Below are 26604 nucleotides of genomic sequence, written 5' to 3'. Positions count from 1 at the left end.
TCTACTACGTTCCCTAAAATCAATGATACAGGTTCAAAAATACTATTCCCATTACTCATACCCCTGCAAATACATTCAAATATCTATTTTATGTCGCTCCAAGCAAAATTAATTGTATATATCCCTTATGTTTCATATCAAATTTTATTCCATATACTACAGATCAAAAATAGTTCACAAGAGCTATAACAATATAAAAATAATAAATACAAGGATTATTCCATATATTTAGATTGTTTAGGGTGGAAGTAAATCCAGTCTATTCCAACTACTACAGAATAAACAATATTCCAAATTTTTAGATGCTTTCCTTATAATAGATAGAGTCAATAAATAAATCAAGTCAAATAAATGGAGTAAAAGAGATTTTTTCATTTAAGCCCAAAGGGGCCACTGTTCTTAGCCTGAACATCCATTGAGCCTCTTTCCTGAGTAACTTACTATCCAAATCTCCACCTCTCTGAGATGGTCTTATTTTCTCAATTCCTTGAAATTTAATAGCCTTGACATCAACATTATGCCTTTCCCATACATGTTTGGAGATAGGTGTATCTTCTTTCCTTCTAACATCCCCCACATGCTCTAAAATGCGTCTTTTAAATTGTGGAATTGTGTCTTCTACATGAAGTGAAGGAGGGGCTAGATAGGAGAGCTTTGAGAGAGGATGGGATTAAGTTAATTGCAATTGGAGGAAATAATACTAATAATAGTGGAGCAATTCCAGAGACCTTTACAAATTTAAAGAGTAAAAGCACAAAGACTCCACCAGTTTTTGAGTGTAGCCACATAGATATATTTGAGGGGCTGGTCACGGAGGCCCTTAGAGATATCAAAATAGACAAAATAAGAAATAATTTGACGACTCAGGAATTATAAGCCCTTCTGAGCCTGGAATGTGATGACACGATAGTAATAAAACCTTCTGATAAAGGAGGAAATATTGTAATCTTGGATAGATTGCAATATAACCATATGTGTCAAAATCTACTATTGGATCATGAAGGTTATGAGGTATTAAAACAAGACCCAACTAAACAGTATCTTAGAGAATTAGAGATGATATTATTAAAAGCCCTGGATGAGAACCTAATTGATAAAAATGAGTTTTCCTCTCTGAGACCAAAATGCCCCCCCCCCCCAAGTCGCGACATTTTATAGCCTACCAAAGGTGCATAAAGGGTGCAGCCCCCTAAAAGGACGTCCTATTGTGTCGGGCATAGGAAATTTGACGCAGTGAATCAGTACCTATGTTGATGTGGTTCTGAGACTTTTTGTTACCGCGTTCCCTTTCTATGTCCGTGACACGATGGACGTCCTAAGGAAACTAGAGGACATACAAGTGGATAAAGGGGTATATCTTGCGAGTTTAGATGTTGAGGCGCTTTATAGCTCTATCCCGCATGAGGCGGGCTGTAGGGCTGTGGAGTACTTTCTAAACACAAGGGGGGTACATCTTAGGCGTCATAATGCACTGGTGATGGACTTGATCAAATTTGTATGAATGAGAAACTACTTCCTGTTTTATGGGCGTTACTTCCACCAGCTCAGGGGTACAGCTATGGGGAGCCCTTGTGCTCCCACATATGCAAATTTATTCCTGGGATGGTGGGAGAAGGTTCTAGTCTTCACAGAATGTCAGAAAGAATGGACGTCTAAAATATCCCTTTGGGTAAGGTTTATAGACGATATCCTCATTCTGTGGACTGGAACAATGGGACAGTTTGAAAAATTTGTCTCGGCCTTGAATAATAATGAGGTGGGGCTTAGACTAACATCCTCTATACATGAACACCGTATATCCTTTCTGGATATTGTTATCATGAAGGATGCAGAAGGTTACTGTGATGAAAGCCGGCCGGTGGGTGCAGCTCTCTGGCGCCCCCTTACCTCTCAGGTCAGTCAAGGTACTGCACCTAGAGAAAGTAGTGCCAGGAAGCTGCAACCAGCGCAGGGAACACGGTAGTGTGTTATCCCTTCAACGTCACTAAACCGTAACGTCACTACACAGCACAACTCGCTAGCGCCCTCTTAGCCTCAGGTCAGTCAAGGAACTGCACCTAGGATAAGCGGTCGCCAGGGAGACTGTCCTGTAACCTACTGGGTATCGGGGCCCTCTGTAGTGAGGGCGGTATATATATCTTCCTTGGCCGCGCCAGGAATATATATATCTGAACCTCCGACCGTCACTACCAGCCTTCCCCAATCCCCAGTTGGTATGCTGCCACCAGTCCCTATTTTAGATATACGCCCAGTCCGTGAATGGGCCTATATCGGGTCAGGAACCAACCCTGGGTAGCGTTTTGGCTTGAGCCGAGCTCACACGGACGTGCGTTCGTTATGCAGAATAAAAGGCAGGCCCACAATTACTTGAGGTAATTGATTATAATAATACACTAGATACACGATATACAACTAAATATACACAGGTATAAGGTCAGGCTAAACTATACAACAATGGAATACAACACACAGAATCACCACAGCATATCAGTTACCGGTTTCTTGATTTTCTTGTGACGCAGGGAGAGGATTCTGCGGTCGCAGGCACGGTTCTTTGTTACAGGCTGAGGCCTACCACCGCATGGTCAAACTGCTCCTCCCCTTGGTGGCCTCAGCTGGTGCTCAGATGTTCAGCACACCACTCTTGGGTCAAAAACTGACTTGTCTCTTGTCTGTCCTGCTATCTTACCTGCCCCGTCCCGCCCACTGCTGGTGAGGTCAGCTGGCTCAGTCTCCACCCTCAGGTCTAACTTCGATCAGAAGCCCAAATTCTATGGAACCCAATAACTTCTTCTGGGATGGTCTCATGATACCCCCAGGGGTTCCCATGGATTCGGGCCGCCGTAACCGACCTTTTGATATCAATTATGATACCATACGGTCCTCAGGAATGGCTCCGCGCTATATCTTGGCTTCCAGAGCACGTACAAACGTCTACCGCGGAGGCTTGTGTGCGCAATGGCTCCGGGACGCCGTGATATTTTTTTATTGGCCCATCCCACGCAACATGCGTGTACTATTCATGTTTCTATATCTTATGCCTCCATGCTTGTGACAGACAAAGAAACTAGTCCTATGGGACAAATGGTCAGGTACAGATAGACGAAGCACCCCCCCCTGCTGGCTGTGTTTCCTCTCGAAGTCTTTGAAGCTCCTAGCATTCAAGTGTTAAGTAGGCTTCTTATCTTACAGGAGCCTGGATGGGGGGAAACTATCTAGTTGACGTTTTAACAGAAGGTCCCAAGGGTGGGGGCTGCTGAAGTGTGGCCATCCCTGGATATGATTTATCATTACCAAGATGGCGGCTACAGGTTCATCACACCTCCCCCTATACGAGGGCGCGAGGGGGTAGCACATTCCTGTGTTCCCCCGTGCGTCCTTCTGCACCCTCCCCTTGCCGGGATAACCCGTCAGCGTTACCGTGGTCACGGCCTCTTCTGTGGCGAATGGAGAAGTGGTACTGCTGGAGAGCGAGGCTCCAGCGTAGCAACCTGCCATTCGACCCAGAGACCGTGTGTAACCAGCTGAGGGGGTTGTGGTCCGTCTCCACGGTGAAATGGCTCCCGTACAAGTAGGGCTGCAGACGCTGCAGGGCCCATACAATTGCCAGGCATTCTTTTTCCACCGTGGAGTAAGCCACCTCCCGGGGCAGTAGCTTCCTGCTCAGGTACAAGACAGGATGTTCCTGGCCTGTCGTGTTGACCTGACTTAGCACAGCACCGAGGCCAAAGTCACTGGCGTCGGTCTGTACCACAAACGGCCGGTCGAAGTCGGCAGCTTGCAGTACAGGGGAGCTACTTAGGGCGGCCTTGAGTGCCCCGAAAGCTGTCTCGCAGGCGACTGTCCAGTCGACTGCGACGGGCAGCTTCTTCTTGGTGAGGTCCGTCAGGGGCTTGGCCAGGGTGCTATAGTGTGGGACGAACCTCCTATAGTACCCGGCGGTCCCCAAGAAGGACATCACCTGCTTTTTGGTCCTAGGAGTGGGCCAGGATGCGATGGCATCCACTTTCCCCGGTTCTGGCTTCAGAACCCCCCCGCCTACCCGGTGACCCAGGTAGAGGACCTCACTCATGCCCAGCTGGCACTTTTCCGGCTTGATGGTCAAGCCTGCCCGGTGGATCCGACCGAGCACCTGCCGCAGGTGCTCTAGGTGATCCTCCCAAGTGGGACTGAAGACTGCAATATCGTCCAAGTACGCAGCCGCGTACCCTTCAAGTCCCTCAAGCAGCGTATTGACCATCCGCTGAAAAGTGGCAGGGGCATTCTTCATGCCGAATGGCATCACTGTGGACTCGTACAGTCCAAAAGGGGTGATAAAGGCAGAGCGTTCCCTTGCCGCGGGGGTCAGAGGAATCTGCCAGTACCCCCGGCTCAGATCCATGATGGTCAGGTACTTAGCCCCGGCCATCCGATCGAGCAGGTCATCGATGCGTGGTATGGGGAACGCATCGGTGGCCGTTACAGCGTTGAGCCCCCGGTAGTCCACGCAGAACCGTGTAGTTCGGTCCTTCTTTGGTACGAGGACTACAGGCGAGGCCCACGCGCTGCTGGATGCCTGGATCACCCCCAGCTTCAGCATCTCGTCTATCTCTTGGCGCATGTTTCCCTGCACCTCGAAAGAGACCCGATATGCTGAACGCCGGATCGGCGGGTGATCGCCAGTGTCCACGTCGTGGACAGCCATCTCAGTCCTTCCGGGCAGGCTGCTGAACAGCCCCCGGAAGGGGTGCAGGGTGGTCCCCAGCTGGGACCGTTGGTCCTCCGTGAGCTGGTGGCCAACCCCCACATCCTCGATGGACCCACCCGCCTTGGCTTGGGTGAGCAGATCCAGGAGGGTTTCTACCTCTCCTTCCTCGGGAAGGTTGCACACTGGGTGGGCAGTCGCTTCCCGCTCATGATGAGCCTTCATCATGTTCACGTGGAAGGCCTTCCTCCTTCCACGGGCGTGATCCAGGGTGACCAGATAGGTGACGGCATTGAGTTTCTGGTGCACGAAGTAGGGACCTTCCCAGGCTGCCTGAAGCTTGTTCTGTGGTACGGGGACCAGTACCCACACCTTTTGACCCACCTGGTAGGTCCTCTCACAAGCATTCTGGTCGTACCACCGCTTCTGGTCGGCCTGGGCCTGGGCCATATTGTCCTGCACCAGCTTTGCCAAGGCCATCATCCTGTCCCGGTGGCGCACGACATACTCGATGACCGACACCTCGGGGGTGGCCAAATCCCCTTCCCATGCTTCCTTCACCAGAGCCAGGGGGCCCCGTACCCGTCGCCCGTACAGGAGCTCAAAGGGGGAGAACCCCGTTGAGGCCTGCGGAACCTCCCGGTAAGCAAATAGGAGGTGTGGGAGGTAACGCTCCCAGTCTCTCCCGTGGGAGTCGACCAACATCTTAAGCATCTGCTTTAAGGTGCCATTGAACCGCTCACACAGGCCATTAGTCTGTGGGTGATACGGGCTGGCCACCAGATGTTGCACCTGCATTTGCTTACAGAGGGACTCCATCAGCCGCGACATGAACTGGGTCCCTCGGTCGGTGAGCATTTCTTGGGGGAAACCCACTCTGGAGAAGATCTCCAGTAAGGCGGTAGCCACCTTGTCGGCCCGAATGGACGACAAAGCTACCGCTTCCGGGTACCGGGTGGCATAGTCCACTACCGTGAGTATGAAGCATTTCCCGGAGTGGCTGGGAGTGGACAGAGGTCCAATAAGATCCACAGCGACCCTCGAGAAAGGCTCTTCGATGATTGGCAGAGTTACCAGTGGGGCTTTGGGGCGCGGCCCCGCCTTCCCCACCCTCTGACAGGTGTCACACGAACGGCAGTAGGCACCCACCGCGGCTCCCATCCCAGGCCAGTAGAAATGCTGAGCTATCCTGGCCTTGGTTTTAGCGATCCCTAGGTGTCCGGCCATCGGAATCTCGTGTGCGATCCGCAACAATTCCGCCCTGAACGGATAGGGTACCACTAACTGTCGGTCCCTGGGCCACGCCTCCGGTGAACCCTGCTGGACCGTTACCCGGTACAGCCGTCCCTGGTCCCAGACCACCCGCTCGCAGTCTGACTCCATGGGAGGCTGTGCCGCCTGTTCCTTGAGAGCTTTCAGGCTGTCGTCTGCTTCCAACGCAGCCTGAAATTCCTGACTTGATGTGGCCAGAATCGACGAAACTGCCACATCCTCCGTCAGCCCCTCCGGGCATGTCACCTGGCCGCTGTCTGACCCGGCAGACACTTGGTCAGAAGTGGGGAAGCCGTCGGACCTCTGCAAGGCTCCTTGGGCTCCGGCGCTCCCACTCCTGGTGACAGCGGCTATGACCGCTGTGACCGTGGGTAGTGCCTGCTTCCCCTCTGTTTCTGACCAAGCCGCCCGATCAGGCAGGCTTCCTAGGCCTTTGGACATCTCGGATGTGGGGAACTCCTGCCCTGGGGTCTTACCTGGCGGCTCCTCTCTTGGGACACCCCCACCTCCCATGGCCTGTTCCTCCCCCTGCAGTGGGCCTATACTCAGCAGCCTGGATACCCCTGGGAGCCCTACACTGCCGGTAGCTGCCCCCCTCTCCATCCCTGAGCTTCCCTCTACAGAATCCTGCCCGCCCCCTCCCTCACCGGAGGACAAGAGGTCACGGCACGCCGGCTGAGCACCTCTGCGGGCATCCCCACACTCCCCACCTGCTTTCACTAACCCTGTTTGTGTTGTGTCTGTGCAGGTGTTACCCTCAGGTTTCACTCCCTCCTCCTCAGCAGGACACACACTACATACAACATGGTTGGCATTAGCAGCAGACAAATCAATACACTCTTGGGGGGCCGAACTTGGGGGTTCAGAGGGTACATACTGCGATACTAGACGCCCCAAGTCGGTCCCTAATAAAACATTTGCGGGAATATTTGGCGTTACTCCCACCTCCCGCATCCCCCTTCCGGCACCCCAGTCCAAATACACCATGGCAACGGGAAGTGCCGGCTCCACGCCTCCAACCCCGGAGACGGAAAGAGTCTTTCCTGGTACCAAGTCCTGGGGGGACACCACCTCAGGCCGTACCAGTGTTCGTTCAGCGCCCGTGTCCCGCAGTCCCATGACCGCAGAACGGCCTATGGTGACGGGTTGGATGTTGTCCAGGGACCTACCACCACCCCCTCCCACACACAAAACATTGGGCGCTCTCTGGGACTGGGATGGGGTCTTTTGGCGCTGGGGACACTCAGCCCTAAAGTGTCCTGGTTTGTTGCATAGATGACAACGTCTTACGTCTGGTCCTTGCCTGGAGAGGGCAACAGGGGGATACACCCCTTGTGTTCTAGGGGCCGGGGAAACAGGGGCATGACTGGGCTTACCCCCTCTCCAGGTGCTGCTGGCAGACTTCTTCAGCTCAGGCGCCCTGTTATTGGCATACTCGTCTGCCAGGGCGGCTGTAGCAGAAGCCCCTGTTGGTTTTCGGTCACGGAGGAACTGTCGGAGGTCCTCTGGGCAGTTCCACAAGAACTGCTCCGTGACGAACAGTTCCTGGACCTCCTGGCGGGTAGTAAGCGCTAGACCCGAGGTCCAGTGCTCTGCGGCTCTCAACAGCGCCCGCATATGATCGGTCCAGGTGTCCTTGGGGCCACGCAGCAGGCTCCGGAACTTCTGGCGGTACGACTCGGGAGTGAGGTTGTACTGCCGGATCAGGGCCCGCTTGATGCAGTCGTAGTTCTGTACCTCCCCGGCAGGTAAGTCCCCCAAGGCATCCAGGGACTTACCCCTCAAACGGGGGGTCAGGTATCTGGCCCACTGATCCCGGGCCAGATGGTGCTGAAGACAGGTCCGTTCAAATGCCACCAGAAAGGAGTCCAGGTCCCCATCCTTCTCCAGTAGAGGGAAGTCCTCAGCTCGGACTTTGGACGACTTGGTCTCCTGATGGGTTGGTTGCTCTAGCGGAAGCCCCCGCTGGGCCAGGTCCAGTTGGTGCTGGCGCTCCGCAGCTCGCTCTGCACGCTCCGCAGCCTCCCGGCGCTCTGCAGCCCGCTCTGCACGCTCCGCAGCCTCCCGGCGCTCTGCAGCCCGCTCTGCACGCTCCGCAGCCTCCCGGCGCTCCGCAGCTTCGCGCTCCTCCTCCGCTGCCTTCTCTGATGCTGCCAGGAGGGTTTTGTAGACGGCATCGCCATGAGACTGGAGACTTGCCATAGCCGCTTGTAAAAGGGCTTGTGATCTGGACAGGCTGGGCTGGGTAGGTGGTGGGCAGCCCACTGCGGGACCGTATACTGGGGACTGGCTCCCTGAGGTGCCCGGGCTGGACTCCTCCTCGCCATGAGTAACAATGTCCTCCCCTCCTGCCACACGGACCGTAGCATTAGCCTCCTGCAGGGTCTTGCTCCTGGTGCCGTCTGCCATCTTGGTAACCGACACCGCTGCAACCCTGAGTTTGCACACACCTTGTTATACTTTTAGCCTGACCGTCTAACGTTGGGCTGACCTTAAGACTCCAGCAGTGGAAGTTACCACTGGCAGTCTTTAGTGCCTGGGAGTAGGGGTCCCACAACACTATTATTCTGCAATCCCACCGCTCTGCCACCAATGTGATGAAAGCCGGCCGGTGGGTGCAGCTCTCTGGCGCCCCCTTACCTCTCAGGTCAGTCAAGGTACTGCACCTAGAGAAAGTAGTGCCAGGAAGCTGCAACCAGCGCAGGGAACACGGTAGTGTGTTATCCCTTCAACGTCACTAAACCGTAACGTCACTACACAGCACAACTCGCTAGCGCCCTCTTAGCCTCAGGTCAGTCAAGGAACTGCACCTAGGATAAGCGGTCGCCAGGGAGACTGTCCTGTAACCTACTGGGTATCGGGGCCCTCTGTAGTGAGGGCGGTATATATATCTTCCTTGGCCGCGCCAGGAATATATATATCTGAACCTCCGACCGTCACTACCAGCCTTCCCCAATTCCCAGTTGGTATGCTGCCACCAGTCCCTATTTTAGATATACGCCCAGTCCGTGAATGGGCCTATATCGGGTCAGGAACCAACCCTGGGTAGCGTTTTGGCTTGAGCCGAGCTCACACGGACGTGCGTTCGTTATGCAGAATAAAAGGCAGGCCCACAATTACTTGAGGTAATTGATTATAATAATACACTAGATACACGATATACAACTAAATATACACAGGTATAAGGTCAGGCTAAACTATACAACAATGGAATACAACACACAGAATCACCACAGCATATCAGTTACCGGTTTCTTGATTTTCTTGTGACGCAGGGAGAGGATTCTGCGGTCGCAGGCACGGTTCTTTGTTACAGGCTGAGGCCTACCACCGCATGGTCAAACTGCTCCTCCCCTTGGTGGCCTCAGCTGGTGCTCAGATGTTCAGCACACCACTCTTGGGTCAAAAACTGACTTGTCTCTTGTCTGTCCTGCTATCTTACCTGCCCCGTCCCGCCCACTGCTGGTGAGGTCAGCTGGCTCAGTCTCCACCCTCAGGTCTAACTTCGATCAGAAGCCCAAATTCTATGGAACCCAATAACTTCTTCTGGGATGGTCTCATGATACCCCCAGGGGTTCCCATGGATTCGGGCCGCCGTAACCGACCTTTTGATATCAATTATGATACCATACGGTCCTCAGGAATGGCTCCGCGCTATATCTTGGCTTCCAGAGCACGTACAAACGTCTACCGCGGAGGCTTGTGTGCGCAATGGCTCCGGGACGCCGTGATATTTTTTTATTGGCCCATCCCACGCAACATGCGTGTACTATTCATGTTTCTATATCTTATGCCTCCATGCTTGTGACAGACAAAGAAACTAGTCCTATGGGACAAATGGTCAGGTACAGATAGACGAAGCACCCCCCCCTGCTGGCTGTGTTTCCTCTCGAAGTCTTTGAAGCTCCTAGCATTCAAGTGTTAAGTAGGCTTCTTATCTTACAGGAGCCTGGATGGGGGGAAACTATCTAGTTGACGTTTTAACAGAAGGTCCCAAGGGTGGGGGCTGCTGAAGTGTGGCCATCCCTGGATATGATTTATCATTACCAAGATGGCGGCTACAGGTTCATCACAGTTACTTGATAACTGACCTTTTTAGAAAGACCACAGCGACCAACAACTTTTTGGAATGGAACAGCCACCATCCTTTATCTTTGAAACGTGGGATCCTGAAAGGGCAATTCTTAAGATTAAGGAGAAATTGCTCGTCATTTCATGATTTTGTGAGGGGAGCCAATGATTTGGGAGAAAGATTTAGATGACGTCGTTACCCGAAGAATATAGTAACATCTGTGTATCATCACCTAACACCATGATCGAAGACGGAGAGTGAGGAAAATATACGTTTAATAGGGATGAATGACCATGGGTCAAAAGAGGTAATGGATAATCTAAACACATATTGGAACATCCTTAAGATGGATCCAGATATAAGAGATTTAGTAACAAATAAAGCATCAGTCATGTACAGAAGAGGGCGTAATATCAAAGATCGACTGGTGCATAGTCATCTACAACCTGAAGACTGACTCAACATGGCTGAATCGTTCAAGGGTGGTTGGTACATACAGATGTGGATCTTGTAAGGCATGTGATTTTGTGGAAAGGAGCAGTTCGTTTACAAGTGATACAACAGGAATAACATATACGAATAGGGAGTTTATTAACTGCCTAACGGGAGGAATTGTGTATTTGGCTAAATGTAAATGTGCAAAAAGCTATGTAGGTAAGACCGGGAGACAATTTAGAAGACACATTTTAGAGCATGTGGGTGATGTTAGAAGGAAAGAAGATACACCTATCTCCAGACATGTATGTGAAGGGCATAATGGTGATGTCAAGGCTATTAAATTTCAAGGAATCGAGAAAATAAGACCATCTCAGAGAGGTGGAGATTTGGATAGTAAGTTACTCAGGAAAGCGGCTCAATGGATGTTCAGGCTAAGAACAGTGGCCCCTTTGGGCTTAAATGAAAAAAATCTCTTTTACTCCATTTATTTGACTTGATTTATCATTTATTGACTCTATCTATTGTAAGGAAAGCATCTAAAAATTTGGAATATTGTTTATTCTGTAGTAGTTGGAATAGACTGGATTTACTTCCGCCCTAATCAATCTAAACATATGGAATAATCCTTGTATTTATTATTTTTATATTGTTATAGCTCTTGTGAACTATTTTTGTTCTGTAGTATATGGAATAAAATTTGATATGAAACATGATAAGGGATATATACAATTAATTTTGCTTGGAGCGACATAAAATAGATATTTGAATGCATTTGCAGGGGTATGAGTAATGGGAATAGTATTTTTGAACCTGTATCATTGATTTTAGGGAACGTGGTAGAGAAAAGGCTTCCTGTATTGCGGGGAGAGAGCTTACCCAGTGATGTTAGGGTCTGTGTAGCGTTTTGTATCTAGGAGACTGCCGTGATGCCGCTGATGTGGAGACACGCATGGCTGACATGGCCACATCATATTGGTCTGAAGAGAGAACGCGAGTGGTTGGCCGCGGTGCGGGTGCGTCAGGGAGGTAGGCGGAGTCAGTTTTTTTAAGCTCGGCGTTCGTGCCGCCGGCTGCGGCTCGCATCATAGCCGGAAGGATTAGCTTCTGTGCTGCGTTCTAAACAAAGCAGTACAGCTCGCAGTAGCTATTATTAAAAACCTCCTGATGTGCTTATGAAAAGCGATAAGTGAAACGCGTCGAGGTGAAATAAATAAGGCAGTCAGGCTGAATATATGATCATATCAATCTATGAACTGCCTTTGAATGAGTGCAATGAGATTGGTCACTGGAAACAGGATAGTGTATGTTCTCTGTAGGAGTCTCGTGGTCTCTGATGCACTGTGATATTAAAACCTACTGGTGTAAAAAAAAAAAAAATTGAACTGAACACTCCATAGATAGCTTTCTTGTAGTGTGTGGGCAAAGTGCAATCATACATATGAAATCTCACATTAGGGTCTGCGCTGTATAGATTTTTAATAATATTAGTATCTGCTCCGTTCCTGTTATAGGGAGTAGAGTGGATAGACTGATTATAAGCACTGTGGACGATTAAAAGATACATTTTTAATGTCAGAATAAAAGCTAAATTTTAATATTGTTGTTCACCACAGTCAGTAAACCCGAGTAATTAGTGAACATTATTATTTTGAGCTTATTAGGTCCTCAATTAGTAACCAGTTTGGGCAGGTGCCAAGTCCTGCTGGAGAATGAAATTTCCATCTCCACAAAGCTTGTCGGCAGAGGGAAGCATGAAGTGCTCTAAAATTTCCTGGTAGACGGCTGCGCTGACTTTGGTCTTGATAAAACACAGTGGACCTACACCAGCAGATGACATGGCTCCCCACACTATCAGTGATTGTGGAAGCTTCACACTAGACCTCCAGCAGATTGGATTGTGGCCTCTCCACTCTTCCTCCAGACTCTGGGACCTTGATTTCCAAATTAAATGCAAAATTTACTTTCATCTGGAAACAACACCTTGGACCACTGAGCAACAGTCCATGTCTTTTTCTTCTTGGCCCAGGTAAGATGCTTCTGGCGTTGTCTATTGGTCATGAGTGGCTTGACACAAGGAATGCGACACTTGTAGCCCATGTCCTTGATACGTCTGTGTGTGGTGGCTCTTGAAGCAATGACTCGAGCAGCAGTCCACTCCTTGTGAATCTCCCCCAAATATTTGAATGGCCTTTTCTTAAAGGCTGCGGTTATCCCGGTTGCTTGTGTACCTTTTTCTACTACACTTTTTCCTTCCACTCAACTTTTCATTAATATGCTTGGATACAGCACCCTGTGAACAGCCAGACCTTTTGGGGCTTACCCTCCTTGTGGAGTGTGCCAATGACGGCCTTCTGGACATCTGTCAAGTCAGCAATCTTTCCCATGATTGTGGAGCCTACTGAAACAGACTAAGTGACGTTTTTAAATGCGTAGGAAGCCTTTGCACGTGTTTTTTTTGTTAATTATTCTAATTTACTGAGATAATGACTTTTGTGTTTTCATTGGCTGTAAGCCATATTCATCAACATTAACAGAAATAAACACTTGAAATAGATCACTCTGTTTGCAATGACTCTATATAATATTGTAACTTTTTGTATTGAAGAACTGAAATAAATTAAATTTTTGATGATATTCTAATTTTGTGAGAAGCACATGTATGTATATATATATATATATATATATATATATATATATATATATATATATACACAGTACAGACCAAAAGTTTGGACACACCTTCTCATTTAAAGATTTTTCTGTATTTTCATGACTATGAAAATTGTACATTCACACTGAAGGCATCTAAACTATGAATTAACACATGTGGAATTATATACTTAACAAAAAAGTGTGACACAACTGAAAATATGTCTTATATTCTAGGTTCTTCAAAGTAGCCACCTTTTGCTTTGATGACTGCTTTGCACACTCTTGGCATTCTCTTGATGAGCTTCAAGAGGTAGTCACCGGAAATGTTTTTCACTTCACAGGTGTGCCCTGTCAGGTTTAATAAGTGGGATTTCTTGCCTTTTAAATGGCGTTGGGACCATCAGTTGTGTTGTGCAGAAGTCAGGTGGATACACAGATGATAGTCCTACTGAATAGACTGTTAGAATTGGTATTATGGCAAGAAAAAAGCAACTAAGTAAAGAAAAAAGAGTGGCCATCATTACTTTAAGAAATGAAGGTCAGTCAGTCCGAAAAATTGGGAAAACTTTCAAAGTGTCCCCAAGTGCAGTTGCAAAAACCATCAAGCGCTACAAAGAAACTGGCTCACATGAGGACCGCCCCAGAAAAGGAAGACCAAGAGTCACCTCTGCTTCTGAGGATAAGTTTATCCGAGTCACCAGCCTCAGAAATCGCAGGTTAACAGCAGCTCAGATTAGAGACCAGGTCAATGCCACACAGAGTTCTAGCAGCAGACACATTTCTCCAACAACTGTTAAGAGGAGACTTTGTGCAGCAGGCCTTCATGGTAAAATAGCTGCTAGGAAACCACTGCTAAGGACAGGCAACAAGCAGAAGAGACTTGTTTGGGCTAAAGAACACAAGGAATGGACATTAGACCAGTGGAAATCTGTGCTTTGGTCTGATGAGTCCAAATTTGAGATCTTTGGTTCCAACCACCGTGTCTTTGTGCGACGCAGAAAAGGTGAACGGATGGACTCTACATGCCTGGTTCCCACAGTGAAGCATGGAGGAGGAGGTGTGATGGTGTGGGGGTGCTTTGCTGGTGATACTGTTGGGGATTTATTCAAAATTGAAGGCATACTGAACCAGCATGGCTACCACAGCATCTTGCAGCGGCATGCTATTCCATCCGGTTTGCGTTTAGTTGGACCATCATTTATTTTTCAACAGGACAGTGACCCCCAAACACACCTCCAGGCTGTGTAAGGGCTATTTGACAAAGAGGGAGAGTGATGGGGTGCTACGCCAGATGACCTAGCCTCCACAGTCACCAGACCTGAACCCAATCGAGATGGTTTGGGGTGTGCTGGACCGCAGAGTGAAGGCAAAAGGGCCAACAAGAGCTAAGCATCTCTGGGAACTCCTTCAAGATTGTTGGAAGACCATTTCTGGTGACTACCTCTTGAAGCTCATCAAGAGAATGCCAAAAGTGTACAAAACAGTCATCAAAACAAAAGGTGGCTACTTTGAAGAACCTAGAATAGACATATTTTCAGTTGTTTCACACTTTTTTGCTAAGTATATAATTCCACATGTGTTAATTCATAGTTTTGATGCCTTCAGTGTGAATGTACAATTTTCATAGTCATGAAAATACAGAAAAATCTTTAAATGAGAAGGTGTGTCCAAACTTTTGGTCTGTACTGTATATATATATATATATATATATATATATATATATATATATATATATATATATATTGTGGTCGATCTCTCACTCACAGAGCACAGAGATAGACTCGGGCACGCTGTCTCTTTAAAACTTTTGTTGGTTTATTATAGTGTTGCAAAAAACAACAGTTAGTCCATGAAAATAAACACAGCCCGCTGGGCAAAACAGGAAGAACAAAGCAAAAATGGAAACACCTGCTGAGAGTTCAGCAACTCTATATGGTTCAGAAACAAACAAACTCAAGCTACCTTCTGGAGCTAGCTTTCCCAGACATTGAACTCTGAATGCCTCAGCTGGCAAAGTATTTAAACACCCCCAGACCATAAACTGAGGCGGAAATATGGTGAATGGCCTCCCACCCTTCACAATGCCCATTCACAAAAAAACACTCCCTTTTACTATGGGCTTAACCCCTCTCAACAAATAATACGCTGGAGGAAACTTAATGGTTTTAGTTCAATGAGGCTAACAGCCTCACGGAAATATATCTCCCCTCCAGCACTTTACCAGTGACTTGGTCACATATCTCCCTCCCATGCCCAAAGCTGGGGTTTTTGGCACCTTCACTAGCTAAACAGGGAAGTCTGGACAGAGCATTTGCATTTCCATGTAGTTTCCAGGGCCTGTGCTCTACATGAAAATTAAAGTCTTGGAGCGCTAGAAATCACCTAGTTACCCGGGCATTGTTCCCCTTCTTTTCCCTCATCCATCTCAGGGGTGCATGGACTGACACTAGCATGAATTTTCGGCCTAACAGATTGTATCTTAGCGTCTAAATTGCCCATTTGATGGCCAAGCACTCCTTCTCTACGATGGCATAGTTATTTTCACAGGAGGAGAGTTTCCTACTTAGGAATAGGACTGGATGTTCCCCCCATCTATTTCCTGGGACAACACAGCCCCCAAACCAATCTCAGAGGCATCAGTCTGAACCACGAACTCCTTAGTGAAGTCAGGTGCTAAGACTGGCTGCTTACATAGGGCGAGCTTCAACTCCTGGAATGCCATCTAAGCTTCAGGGGACCACTTGGCCATCAATGTCTTTGTGCCCTTAAGAAGATCAGTCAGGGGGGTGGCTATCATAGCAAAATGTGGGATAAATCGCCAATATTACCCCACAATTCCCAGAAACAAACAAACTTGCTTCTTGGAGTTCGGTTGCGGGCAGTTTTGGATAGCCTCCACCTTCTTTACTTGCGGCTTTATTTCGCCCCTTCCAAAAATGTACCACAAGTATTTTGCCTCTTCCTTTCCGATGGCGCACTTCTTTGGGTTTATCGTAAACCCTGCTTTCCCTAGCACATCCAGTACCGCCTGGATCTTCTATAAATGACTTCCCCAATCTATGCTGAATATTACGATGTCATCCAGGTAAGCTGCGGCGTACTTCTTATGAGAGACTAGGATCCGGTCCATGGCCTTCTAGAAGGTAGCTGGGGCTCCCTGCAGACCAAACGGCATCCTGGTGTACTGAAAGCACCCATCAGGAGTAGAGAAGGACATCTTCTCCTTGGCACTTGGGGTCAAGATAATCTGCCCTTTCGTTAGGTCCAGGTGGTGATATATCTGAATGTCTCTAACCACTCCCTTTTACTATGGACTTAACTCCTCTCAACAAATAACATACTGGAAGAATCTTAATGGTTTTAGTTCATGTGATTTAGTATGTGATTTTCTTTTTTTAACAATTGTTTTTACCTTTTTTACTTCATCGCACTATGGGACTTCCACTATTTGCAGTCTGATCGCTTAAAATGCATAGGAATGAAGGAGCATTACTATGCTTTACAAACTGTCAGCCTGCACTCACAGACAAACTTGCTCTGAGCATGATGTAAGAAGTTTGCTAATTTTGGTGACCCGGATGTTGCTATGACGACATAGATTCATCATGGCGTTGTTGCGGGGGCGTCGATCAGAGGGCAGAGGGTGTTCCCTCCTTCTGCCTGTCTTCTAAATGGTGTAATGGTGTCAATCGCAGCATTTCAGGGTTTGAAGTCCCGGGAGCGGTGCCCTGAGTGTTGGGTGTCAGCTGTCAGATCACCTGGACATATCCAAACGTCCAATGTCGGTAAGTATTTACCAACCTGGACGTATGGATATGTCCAAGGTCATGAAGGTGTTAAAGGGTGATGAGCAAGTCAATCCCTGGGATCTGGAAAACAGAGTAGATAGCACCAAGCCTGTTCGTAATAGCCATCTTTTGAGCTTCTACAAACAGTGCCCCAATACATTGTCTCTGCAAACTATTCCAGCAAGATCTGCATTCAGATAGCTTTCCTTCTTAACCTGTCATGTGCCAGACATCGTGTACAACCGTATATAGGGTATTGTCAGATTTGTCCTATTATCCTTTGTGAAGAATTCCAAATTTATCACCACATAAAGTGACACACACCAGATTTGAAAAATGGGCCCAGATTAGAAACACAAAACTGGCTGCAGGAAGTGGTTAAATCAGAGTATTTTGGGCACCAACTACTGTAGTCAAAAACTGTGTATAGACAATAACATATCTATTGAAATGATCAAATGGACCTGGGCAGATAATGGTCAGCATCTTCTAATACCAAGGGGTAGGTGGATCTTCCAGGTTGTAAGTTCTCTAGAAAAGGGCTTTCAACTCCCTAAGTAATTTGAACAATTTTGGGTCAAGAAGAATGTTGTGGTCTAGCAGCAAAATGGTGATCACATGATTGTGATACGGCCCCACTACACCACCGATAAAGAAGCCACAGCTGGTGACTGAGAAAGTTACTACTCACCTAGGTAGTCATATGTAAGAATCTCCTCTTTACACCGCTCATCACCCATCACATATGTCTCTGTAGTATCAATATGGGTCAGATATTCACCCTGAAACAAATATTGTAAAAGTCACAGACAGATGGAGAAATCACATCTGTGATGAGCTCTAATCCCGCCATCTCCACCGTTCTGATTACAGAAGTATGAAACATATAATACTGGTGGATAAAACAAGACTGAACACAAGACCTTCACAGCCGTTTACACATTATAGGGAGATCTCATGATATCTTCTCTCCATCTACCTGATGATCCTGAGGAACACTGGGATTTTCTTGTTTACAATCCTGTGGAAGAAGAGAACGTGGACATCTCTCTGGTGTTGTCTTCTTACTGGATAGATCTGGAGGAAACACATACAGGGACTAAATTCATTCTTTACATACAGATAATTATAGGCCATGCGTATTTAGTCCTGTCTATTACCTGGTGATGTGAGGGGCTGCGGAACCTCAATCATGACGTCCTTGTACAGATCTTTGTGTCCTTCTAAATACTCCCACTCCTCCATGGAAAAATAGACAGCGACACCCTGACACCTTATAGGAACCTGACACATACAATGATACCGTTATTCTCCCGATCCCTTCATAGCGTTACTGTATAATGTCCCAGCATTCCCAGCAGTGTCACCTCTCCAGTCAGCAGCTCAATCATCTTGTAGGTGAGTTCTATGATCTTCTGGTTATTGATGTCCTCATGTATCAGGGGGTGAGGTGGGGGCCTCGTGATTGGGTTCAGGGGTCTTCCCCATTCCTCAGACACAGGGGCCTGACAGCGCTCACTAGAGGTCTTCTTCACTACTGTGTAATCCTAGTTATGGAGAGACTCATTAATAAATCTCACCTCTCCGGTTCTGTCCATCTGTTATTCTCATAGATAAGAATGATGTAATGTAACGTCTTCTCTTACCTCTCCAGTAAGCCGGAAAAGGATCTCTAAGGTAAGGTGTAATATTTTCTCTGCCATCTTATCCCTGTCCATATCCATCCTTGATGGGTAAATCAGAAAAAAATGCTTATATAGAAGATGTTCACTGAGAGGATCCAATATTGTAGAGACCTGAATGAGAAGATGAGCCGATGTAACATTATATAAATCCTGTGTAATAATACAATTACTGGAGATAATAAGGGAAACGTATCAGTAGATTAACTACTTCATGATGAGGATAACATCTTCATCTTCTACTACGGCTCTAGAAACATATTTGGCCAGAATCTGTCACTGACTACATCACCACCGTCTGTCTATATGAATGTTTCCAGTCTTCACTGGACTGTAATCTTCTATCATACTGGATCTCAAGTCTGATTCATACACAGAAGTTTGAGGCATTTAGAAAAGTTTGTTTATAAGAACTCAAAGACAAGAGATATTTAATGCCAAATTCTCTATATACAGTATATTTTTTTTCTCTGGATATCAGATTTTTTTAGCATTTTCGTATAGGTTTCCATGTATTACATGAAAAACACCCAAAAAAAAATAAAATTGGTGGATGGCGGTACTGGGGGAACATTATACTGTGCGTGGGGGCTAAGAAAGGGGCACTGTACTATGAGAGGAATACATGATTCCTTCACAAAAAAACCCTAAACATAACAACTCCACAATTTGTGTATCTTAAGGGTAAATCACTATCTAACCATGTGATTAGAGCTGATGCTATGAAGCTAAAGTGTCTAAACAGACTTTCTTTCATATCCATACAGGGGCACTTTTCCATGTTTGTCATGTCAGAACTGTTTGAGGATTATTAAAGGTGATAGTTTTCCCACCAATTAAAAGGGACACCTTTGGATATTGGTGTTTTTTTTACCTGTACAGTTCTGGTGTGATTTACTCGGTAAAGTGCTTCTGTGGTAAAGTGGACATTGTACAACGTCACGATTAATTACAATCAGACTTAAGGAATATGGCTCCTCTATTCGGCTCTATGGATCTAGGATCAAATCCCCTGCGGCCACCGCAAGAAAAAGAATGAAGAAGAGCAGAGGTTTGGTGAGATCACCGCGGCCAGACATTCCTCGGAGCTGGTGATAAAAGCTCTGATCTCCGATGGTTGGTGTTAGAGGCGACCGCAGCGGATTCACAACGCAGTAAACTTCTACAGAGACGAGTTCTGGATTTACTCCCTGGAATCACTTTCTCCCAAAGGGTTAAATGACGTCTGTAACGTCAATGTATTTCTATGAAGCTTCTTCTCTGAACTTTATTCCTCTGTTTTCTGCAGTATTTATATTACTCTCCAGAATCAGGAATGTATTAAGTCCTATAGAAACTACCGAGAAATAATCATTTCTAATTCTGCGTTTCCAGTATTATTTGTGTGGGAATCGGCTGCGATATCCCCTGTGCAATATATATCTAGTGTTAATGCGCCAGTAATGGGGTCTCCACATACCTCCACCTGCAGAGCCGCCACCACATACAGTATATGGCTGCTCTGTGCGCACAGGACCTGTGATGAGGTCACAGGAGGGGAGGAGTCAGGGGTCACATGATCAGGGGCCTCAGTGGATGCAGGACTCTGCTGTGCTGGTTGTCATGGTGCTGGATGAGCTGAAGTTTATGTGTGGGGTCAGGAGGGGTTTACAGTGTGGATGTAGCCGAGCCGCGTGTGTACGAGGTGTACGGAGCCGAGCCGCGTGTGTACGAGGTGTACGGAGCAGAGCCGCGTGTGTACGGAGCCGAGCCGCGTGTGTACGAGGTGTACGGAGCCGAGCCGCGTGTGTACGAGGTGTACGGAGCAGAGCCGCGTGTGTACGGAGCCGAGCCGCGTGTGTACGAGGTGTACGGAGCAGAGCCGCGTGTGTACGGAGCCGAGCCGCGTGTGTACGAGGTGTACGGAGCAGAGCCGCGTGTGTACGAGGTGTACGGAGCAGAGCCAAGTGTGTACGGAGCAGAGCCGCGTGTGTACGAGGTGTACGGAGCAGAGCCGCGTGTGTACGAGGTGTACGGAGCAGAGCCAAGTGTGTACGGAGCAGAGCCGCATGTGTACGAGGTGTACGGAGCAGAGCCGCGTGTGTACGGAGCCGAGCCGCGTGTGTACGAGGTGTACGGAGCAGAGCCAAGTGTGTACGGAGCCGAGCCGCGTGTGTACGAGGTGTACGGAGCAGAGCCGCGTGTGTACGGAGCCGAGCCGCGTGTGTACGAGGTGTACGGAGCAGAGCCAAGTGTGTACGGAGCAGAGCCGCGTGTGTACGAGGTGTACGGAGCCGAGCCGCGTGTGTACGAGGTGTACGGAGCAGAGCCGAGTGTGTACAGAGCAGAGCCGCATGTGTACGAGGTGTACGGAGCGAAGCCGCGTGTGTACGAGGTGTACGGAGCAGAGTCGAGTGTGTACGGAGCAGAGCCGCGTGTGTACGAGGTGTACGGAGCCGAGCCGCGTGTGTACGAGGTGTACGGAGCAGAGCCGAGTGTGTACGGAGCAGAGCCGAGTGTGTACGAGGTGTACGGAGCAGAGCCGAGTGTGTACGAGGTGTACGGAGCAGAGCCGAGTGTGTACGAGGTGTACGGAGCGGAGCCGAGTGTGTACGAGGTGTACGGAGCGGAGCCGAGTGTGTACGAGGTGTACGGAGCGGAGCCGAGTGTGTACGAGGTGTACGGAGCGGAGCCGAGTGTGTACGAGGTGTACGGAGCGGAGCCGAGTGTGTACGAGGTGTACGGAGCGGAGCCGAGTGTGTACGAGGTGTACGGAGCGGAGCCGTGTGTGTACGAGGTGTACGGAGCGGAGCCGTGTGTGTACGAGGTGTACGGAGCGGAGCCGTGTGTGTACGAGGTGTACGGAGCGGAGCTGCGTGTGTACGATGTGTACAGAACGGAGCCGTGTGTATAAGCCATTTACAGAGCGGATCCATGCGTGTACGAGGTGTAAAGAGCAGAGCCGTGCGTGTACGAAGCGGAGCCGTGTGTATAAGCCATTTACAGAGTGGATCCATGTGTGTACAAAGTGTACGGAGCGGAGCCGTGCGTGTACGAGGTGTAAAGAGCAGAGCTGTGCGTGTACGAGGTGTACAGAGCGGAGCCGTATGTGTACGAGGTGTACGGAGCGGAGCGTATGTATACGAGTTGTATGGAGCGGAGCCTTGTGTATAAGCCATTTACAGAGCACGTCCATGTGTGTACAAGGTGTACAGAGGGGAGCCGGGCGTGTACAAGGTCTAAAGAGCGGAGCCACGTGTGTATGGAGCCGTGTTTGAGTACAAGACTTATGGAGCGGAGCCGTGTGTGTACAAGGTCTAAAGAGAGGAGCCACGTGTGTATGGAGCCGTGTGTGTACAAGGTGTATGGAGCGGAGCCACGTGTGTACGGAGCGGAGCCGTGACTATAATCAGCCTTTGGGGGATAAATGGTTTTCTAACCTTGGCCTTAGAGGGTCTTTTTACAATTTGATTTTCACCAAGAAAGGTGATAAGTGGAAAACAGCGTTTTTATCATCTGAGGGTTTATTCGATAATCTCATCCTGCCATTTGGATTCTCCAACGCACCAACTGGATTTCATAACTTTATGAATATATTTTCTCTGATTACATTGGGATATTTTTTGTGATTTACCTTGACGATATATAATTTTTTCTCATGATTTGGATTCTCACCAGGAACTTGTCCGTGTTTCTCCTCTAGAACCTACATCCTCCATTCTACCTATAGGCATTGTGGATTCTGTGGAATCCTTGGAGTTGGAAGCTAAAATCCCTAAAGTCCAGTTGTTGGCTCCTTCCATCACTTCTGGGTCCAAATTATTTGTAGTTATGTACCTAATATTGCGTCTGGTGCAGGAATTTCATGGGGTCCAGGGCAAGCTCCAGGTTTTTGTGGGTCCTGGGCGAAAGAGTCTTTGTGGGCCCCTTTAACTCATACCACTATTCAAGATGCACCCCTTCACTGTGTAAGCCCCCTAACATTCAGCCATATGCACGCAGCATCAGTCAAATTCCATGTGCAAGAGGAATAAAATGCAACATCACGCTCTTACATATGCACGGCCCCAACATGCAACATTAACCCATTCCCTGTGCAAGCCCCCAGAACATGCAGCACATGCATGCATCACCCCCTTACCTGTGCTAGACCCTCAACATCACCCACATACATATGCAAACCCCCAACACGCAACATCACTCCCCCACAACATGCTGTGCCATGCATGCATCACCTCCTTCACTGTGCAAGCCCCCACAACATACAGTCCTGTGCATGAAGCATCAGCACATTCCATGTGCAAGACCAATGACATACAACATCACCCCTCTTCCCTGTGCAAGACCCACAACTTGCTACATTAAAGGGATGTCCACTACTAGTACAACCCCTTCTCATACCCCACGCTTGGCCCTGATAAAATAATAAAGCTTATACTCACCTCCTGTGCTGGCTCCGTTCCTGCAGTATCGGCACTCGCGGTGTCGGGGTTCTTGTGCAGTTGTTGTGACACATGACCCCGGTGCCCAATCACCGTCACTGTCCCGACCTTCGGACAAACCGAAGATGAAAAGGAAGACCGGGCTGCTGCTGATCTCTGATTTCCCCTTCATGTTCGATTCATTCGAAGGTGGGGACGGTGATTGGGCACCGGGGTCACGTGTCACAACAACCGCATGGGACCCCCAGGACCGCGAGTGCCGATACTGCGAGAACGGCGCCAGTCCTAGTAATGGACAACCCCTTCCTTGTGAAAGGCCCCAGAACATGCAGCACCATGCATGCATCACCCCATTCCCTGTCCAAGCCCCCGCAACATGCTGCACATGCATTCTTCACCCCTTCCCTGTGCAAGACCCCCAACATCACCCCTTTACTTATGCAAGCTCCCACAACCTGCAGAACAGTGCTTCTGCCCATTCCCTGTGCAAGACAAACGACATGCAACCCCCCATGTAGTAACTTGATCCAGTTTTTATGCCCCCAAATCACAGTGTCAGACCATTTACACTTAGACCTATATATACAAAGCTGAAATACATAATTGCTGTCTCCACACTGACCCATTATACAGCTCCTCAGTCCTCTTAGGATCTTGTGTAGCGAAGCATCACCTTATCTCCAGCAGCAACACGCTGCTTTCTGGTTTTGCTTCCACACTGAACTGGAGTAGGCCCCGACCCTTCGAGTGACATCATCCCCTAACAGGAGCAACTCTATTATAAATGCTACGCAGAGCTGATACCAGGAAGCAGTGTTGTCCCAGACGGCCAGTAGGCCCCCCTCTTTGTTCAGGGCACCGACACTTGCCCGGGTGCGCCGGGTGGTGGCTCCGGCCCTGCTGGCATCACAGCTATGCGCAAAGTTATTACTAGACTTTTTTGGTGGCCGTCTATGAATAATGCTATTAAAGATTTTGTATCCGCTTGTTAAGTTTGTGCACACACTAAAGTCTGTCATAACTGGCCGGCCTGTAATTGGCTCCATTGCCAATTCCAGAAAGACAGTGGACTCATCTGTCCATGGATTTCATCACAAATTTGCCTCTGTCTGTTGGGAAGACTGTTACTTGAGTGGTGGTTGACCGATTTAGTAAACAGGCTCATTTTGTTCCTTTGTCAGGGTTACCTAATGCTGAGACACTCTCCAGGTTGTTTACTTGTCATCCAGCTCTTTTTTGACAGTTGTTATTAGTGTGTCTGCTATTACTACAGGTGCTTCTCACTAAATTAGAATATCATCAAAAAGTTAATTTATTTCAGTTCTTCAATACGAAAAGTGAAACTCATATTATATAGAGTCATTACAAACATAGTTACATAGTTTATAAGGCCGAAAAAAGACAAGCGTCCATGCAGTTCAGCCTATTTCTTGTGCACTGCAGCTATTCCACAGCGTTGATCCAGGGGAATGCAAAAAAACCCCATGCGGTATAGGCCATCATTGAGGAAAAATTCACTTCCCGACTCCAATCTGGCAGTCAGATTAAATCCCTGGATTAATTAACTATCACTAAGAATAAGATGTAATTTTATTTTTCTCAAGAAAGGCGTCCAGCCCTCTCTTGAACTCATTAAGTGAGTTGGACATCACCACTTCCTCTCCCAGAGAGTTCCAGAGTCTCACGGCTCTGACCATAAAGAATCCCCTTCTATGCTGGTGCAGGAACCTCCTTTCCTCCAGACGCATAGTGTGCCCCCTCGTCTTTGTCACCATCCTTGGTATAAACAGGTCATGGGAGAGATCTCTGTACTGCCCCCTGATGTATTTATACATGTTTATGAGGTCTCCCCTAAGCCTTCTCTTTTCCAACGTAAATAGGCCTAATTTTGACAACCTCTCTGGGTATACTAGTCCCTCCATTCCCTTTATTACCTTAGTCGCCCTCCTTTGTACCCTCTCTAGCTCCAATATGTCTTTCCTGAGCACCGGAGCCCAGAACTGTGCACAATATTCTAAGTGCGGCCTTACCAGCACTTTATACAGAGGAAGAACAATGTTCTCATCATATGTCCCTATTCCTCTTCTGATGCATGCCATGACTCTATTTGCCTTCGCAGCTGCTGCCTGACACTGGGCACTCCAATTTAATTTGCTATTAACCAAGACGCCCAGGTCCTTCTCCATGTCAGATTTCCCCAACGGTTTCCCATTTAATATGTATGGGTGACTGCTGTTTTTCTTTCCCATGTGCATGACCTTACATTTATCGGCATTGAACCCCATTTGCCATTTTTTGGCCCAACTCCCCAATTTATCTAAATCCTCCTGTAGCTGTGCCCTATCCTCATCTGTATTAACTACTTTACAAAGTTTAGTATCATCTGCAAATGTAGCGCCCCGAGGGTTCAGTCGCTCCAGAGGTATTGCACCTCAACCAGAGGTGTGATATTCCACTCCCGGGTAAGGATAGAGTGTGGACCGGGACTCAGTTAGCTGCATGCATCACACACACCCCACCTCCGGGGGACAACTCAACGGTGCTCCCATTAGTACAGTAATGCAGGCACGACAGATCATGTCCCTGGCTGGAGTGGGGAGGGGGGAGGAAAACCCAGTGATGTAGGAGCAGGAGGGGACGGTTTCTGGGCATGGGTAGGAGCCCATTGGTTGCAAGTCACCTGGGCTCATACACTAGGGGAAGGTATATAAGGTGGGCACCATCTTAGTTCTGGGTTGAGTTGAGTACAGTGCAGAGAGAGGAGAAGTTCAGCCAGAGAGGGCTGACAGGGAGCTGTGGCTCAGTCTGGGCCCAGCTCCACGAGGCAGGCCTAGGGTGAAGGCCGGGGCCAGAAGGAAGGAACAGAAACAGAAAAGAACAGAAACGGAAAGGAACAGCAAAGAAAGAGAAGTACCCAAAGTGTAGAAGGGCCCAGAAACATGAAGGCAGAAGGAACCCTAAGGACCCAGGAGATTACGGGTGACGGGTTGGCAGAACAGGGTACCGGATCCCAAGTTGGTGGAGGTGACTAATCCTTAACCAAGAACCGGTGGTCGTGATCATTTACTGGTGCGACCCCTCACTACACCTACTAGGAAGGCACACCACATAGGGTCAGGGAAGTGGACACCCAGTCCTCCCAGGAGAAGACCCGAGGCAGCTGGACAGAAGTAGTGTCACTGGTGGGGCACGGCTGACGAAAGGATAGAAGGGAGTCCTGTGCAACACTCCGGAATTGCCTGGGGGTTGATCAAGCCCCCAGCCTGGCGGACGTAGCACGGCTCAGGCGGTCCTACCTGTGCACAAGTGACCTGGATGAGAACTGTGAGTAAAGAACCTGAACTGCAACACCTTGTCTCTGTGCTTTCTCACCGCGTCAGCACTACTAGTACTGGGACGCCCCGCACCACAACCACCATCATCACCCCAAAACTGCCCTGAGGCTATACTCCTCCCGTGGGGAGTTGTACTACACTCTGCTGCACCCACAACACCAGCCTCAGCGGTCTGCCCTGCAGCGGCGGTTCATCCTGACCACAATCCACGGGTGGCGTAGTCAGACATTAAACCATAAAAACCACATAAATAGACTGCC

General features: G+C 48.5%; 1 protein-coding gene across 1 annotated transcript in view; it reads right to left on the bottom strand.

Annotated features, from left to right (window-relative positions):
* LOC141164419 (uncharacterized) overlaps window positions 1-20128 on the bottom strand; it is a 73669-nt gene extending 53541 nt beyond the window's left edge. Inside the window, exons 1-6 of the mRNA XM_073649619.1 lie at window positions 20048-20128; window positions 18553-18702; window positions 18274-18453; window positions 18067-18190; window positions 17886-17983; window positions 17598-17688 (exon numbers count right to left, since the gene is read on the bottom strand). Of these exons, the coding sequence (XP_073505720.1) occupies window positions 17598-17688; window positions 17886-17983; window positions 18067-18190; window positions 18274-18453; window positions 18553-18630 (571 nt within the window). The 5' untranslated portion in view covers window positions 18631-18702; window positions 20048-20128. The remainder of the gene's footprint in view (window positions 1-17597; window positions 17689-17885; window positions 17984-18066; window positions 18191-18273; window positions 18454-18552; window positions 18703-20047) is intronic.
* Window positions 20129-26604: the final 6476 nt, after the last annotated feature.

Source organism: Phyllobates terribilis, unplaced genomic scaffold (assembly GCF_046119375.1).
Source record: "Phyllobates terribilis strain yellow unplaced genomic scaffold, ASM4611937v1 Scaffold_10__3_contigs__length_209671492, whole genome shotgun sequence".
NCBI lineage: Eukaryota > Metazoa > Chordata > Amphibia > Anura > Dendrobatidae > Phyllobates > Phyllobates terribilis.
Note: the sequence above shows the minus strand (reverse complement) of the source record. Positions and strands in the feature narration are given on the sequence as shown.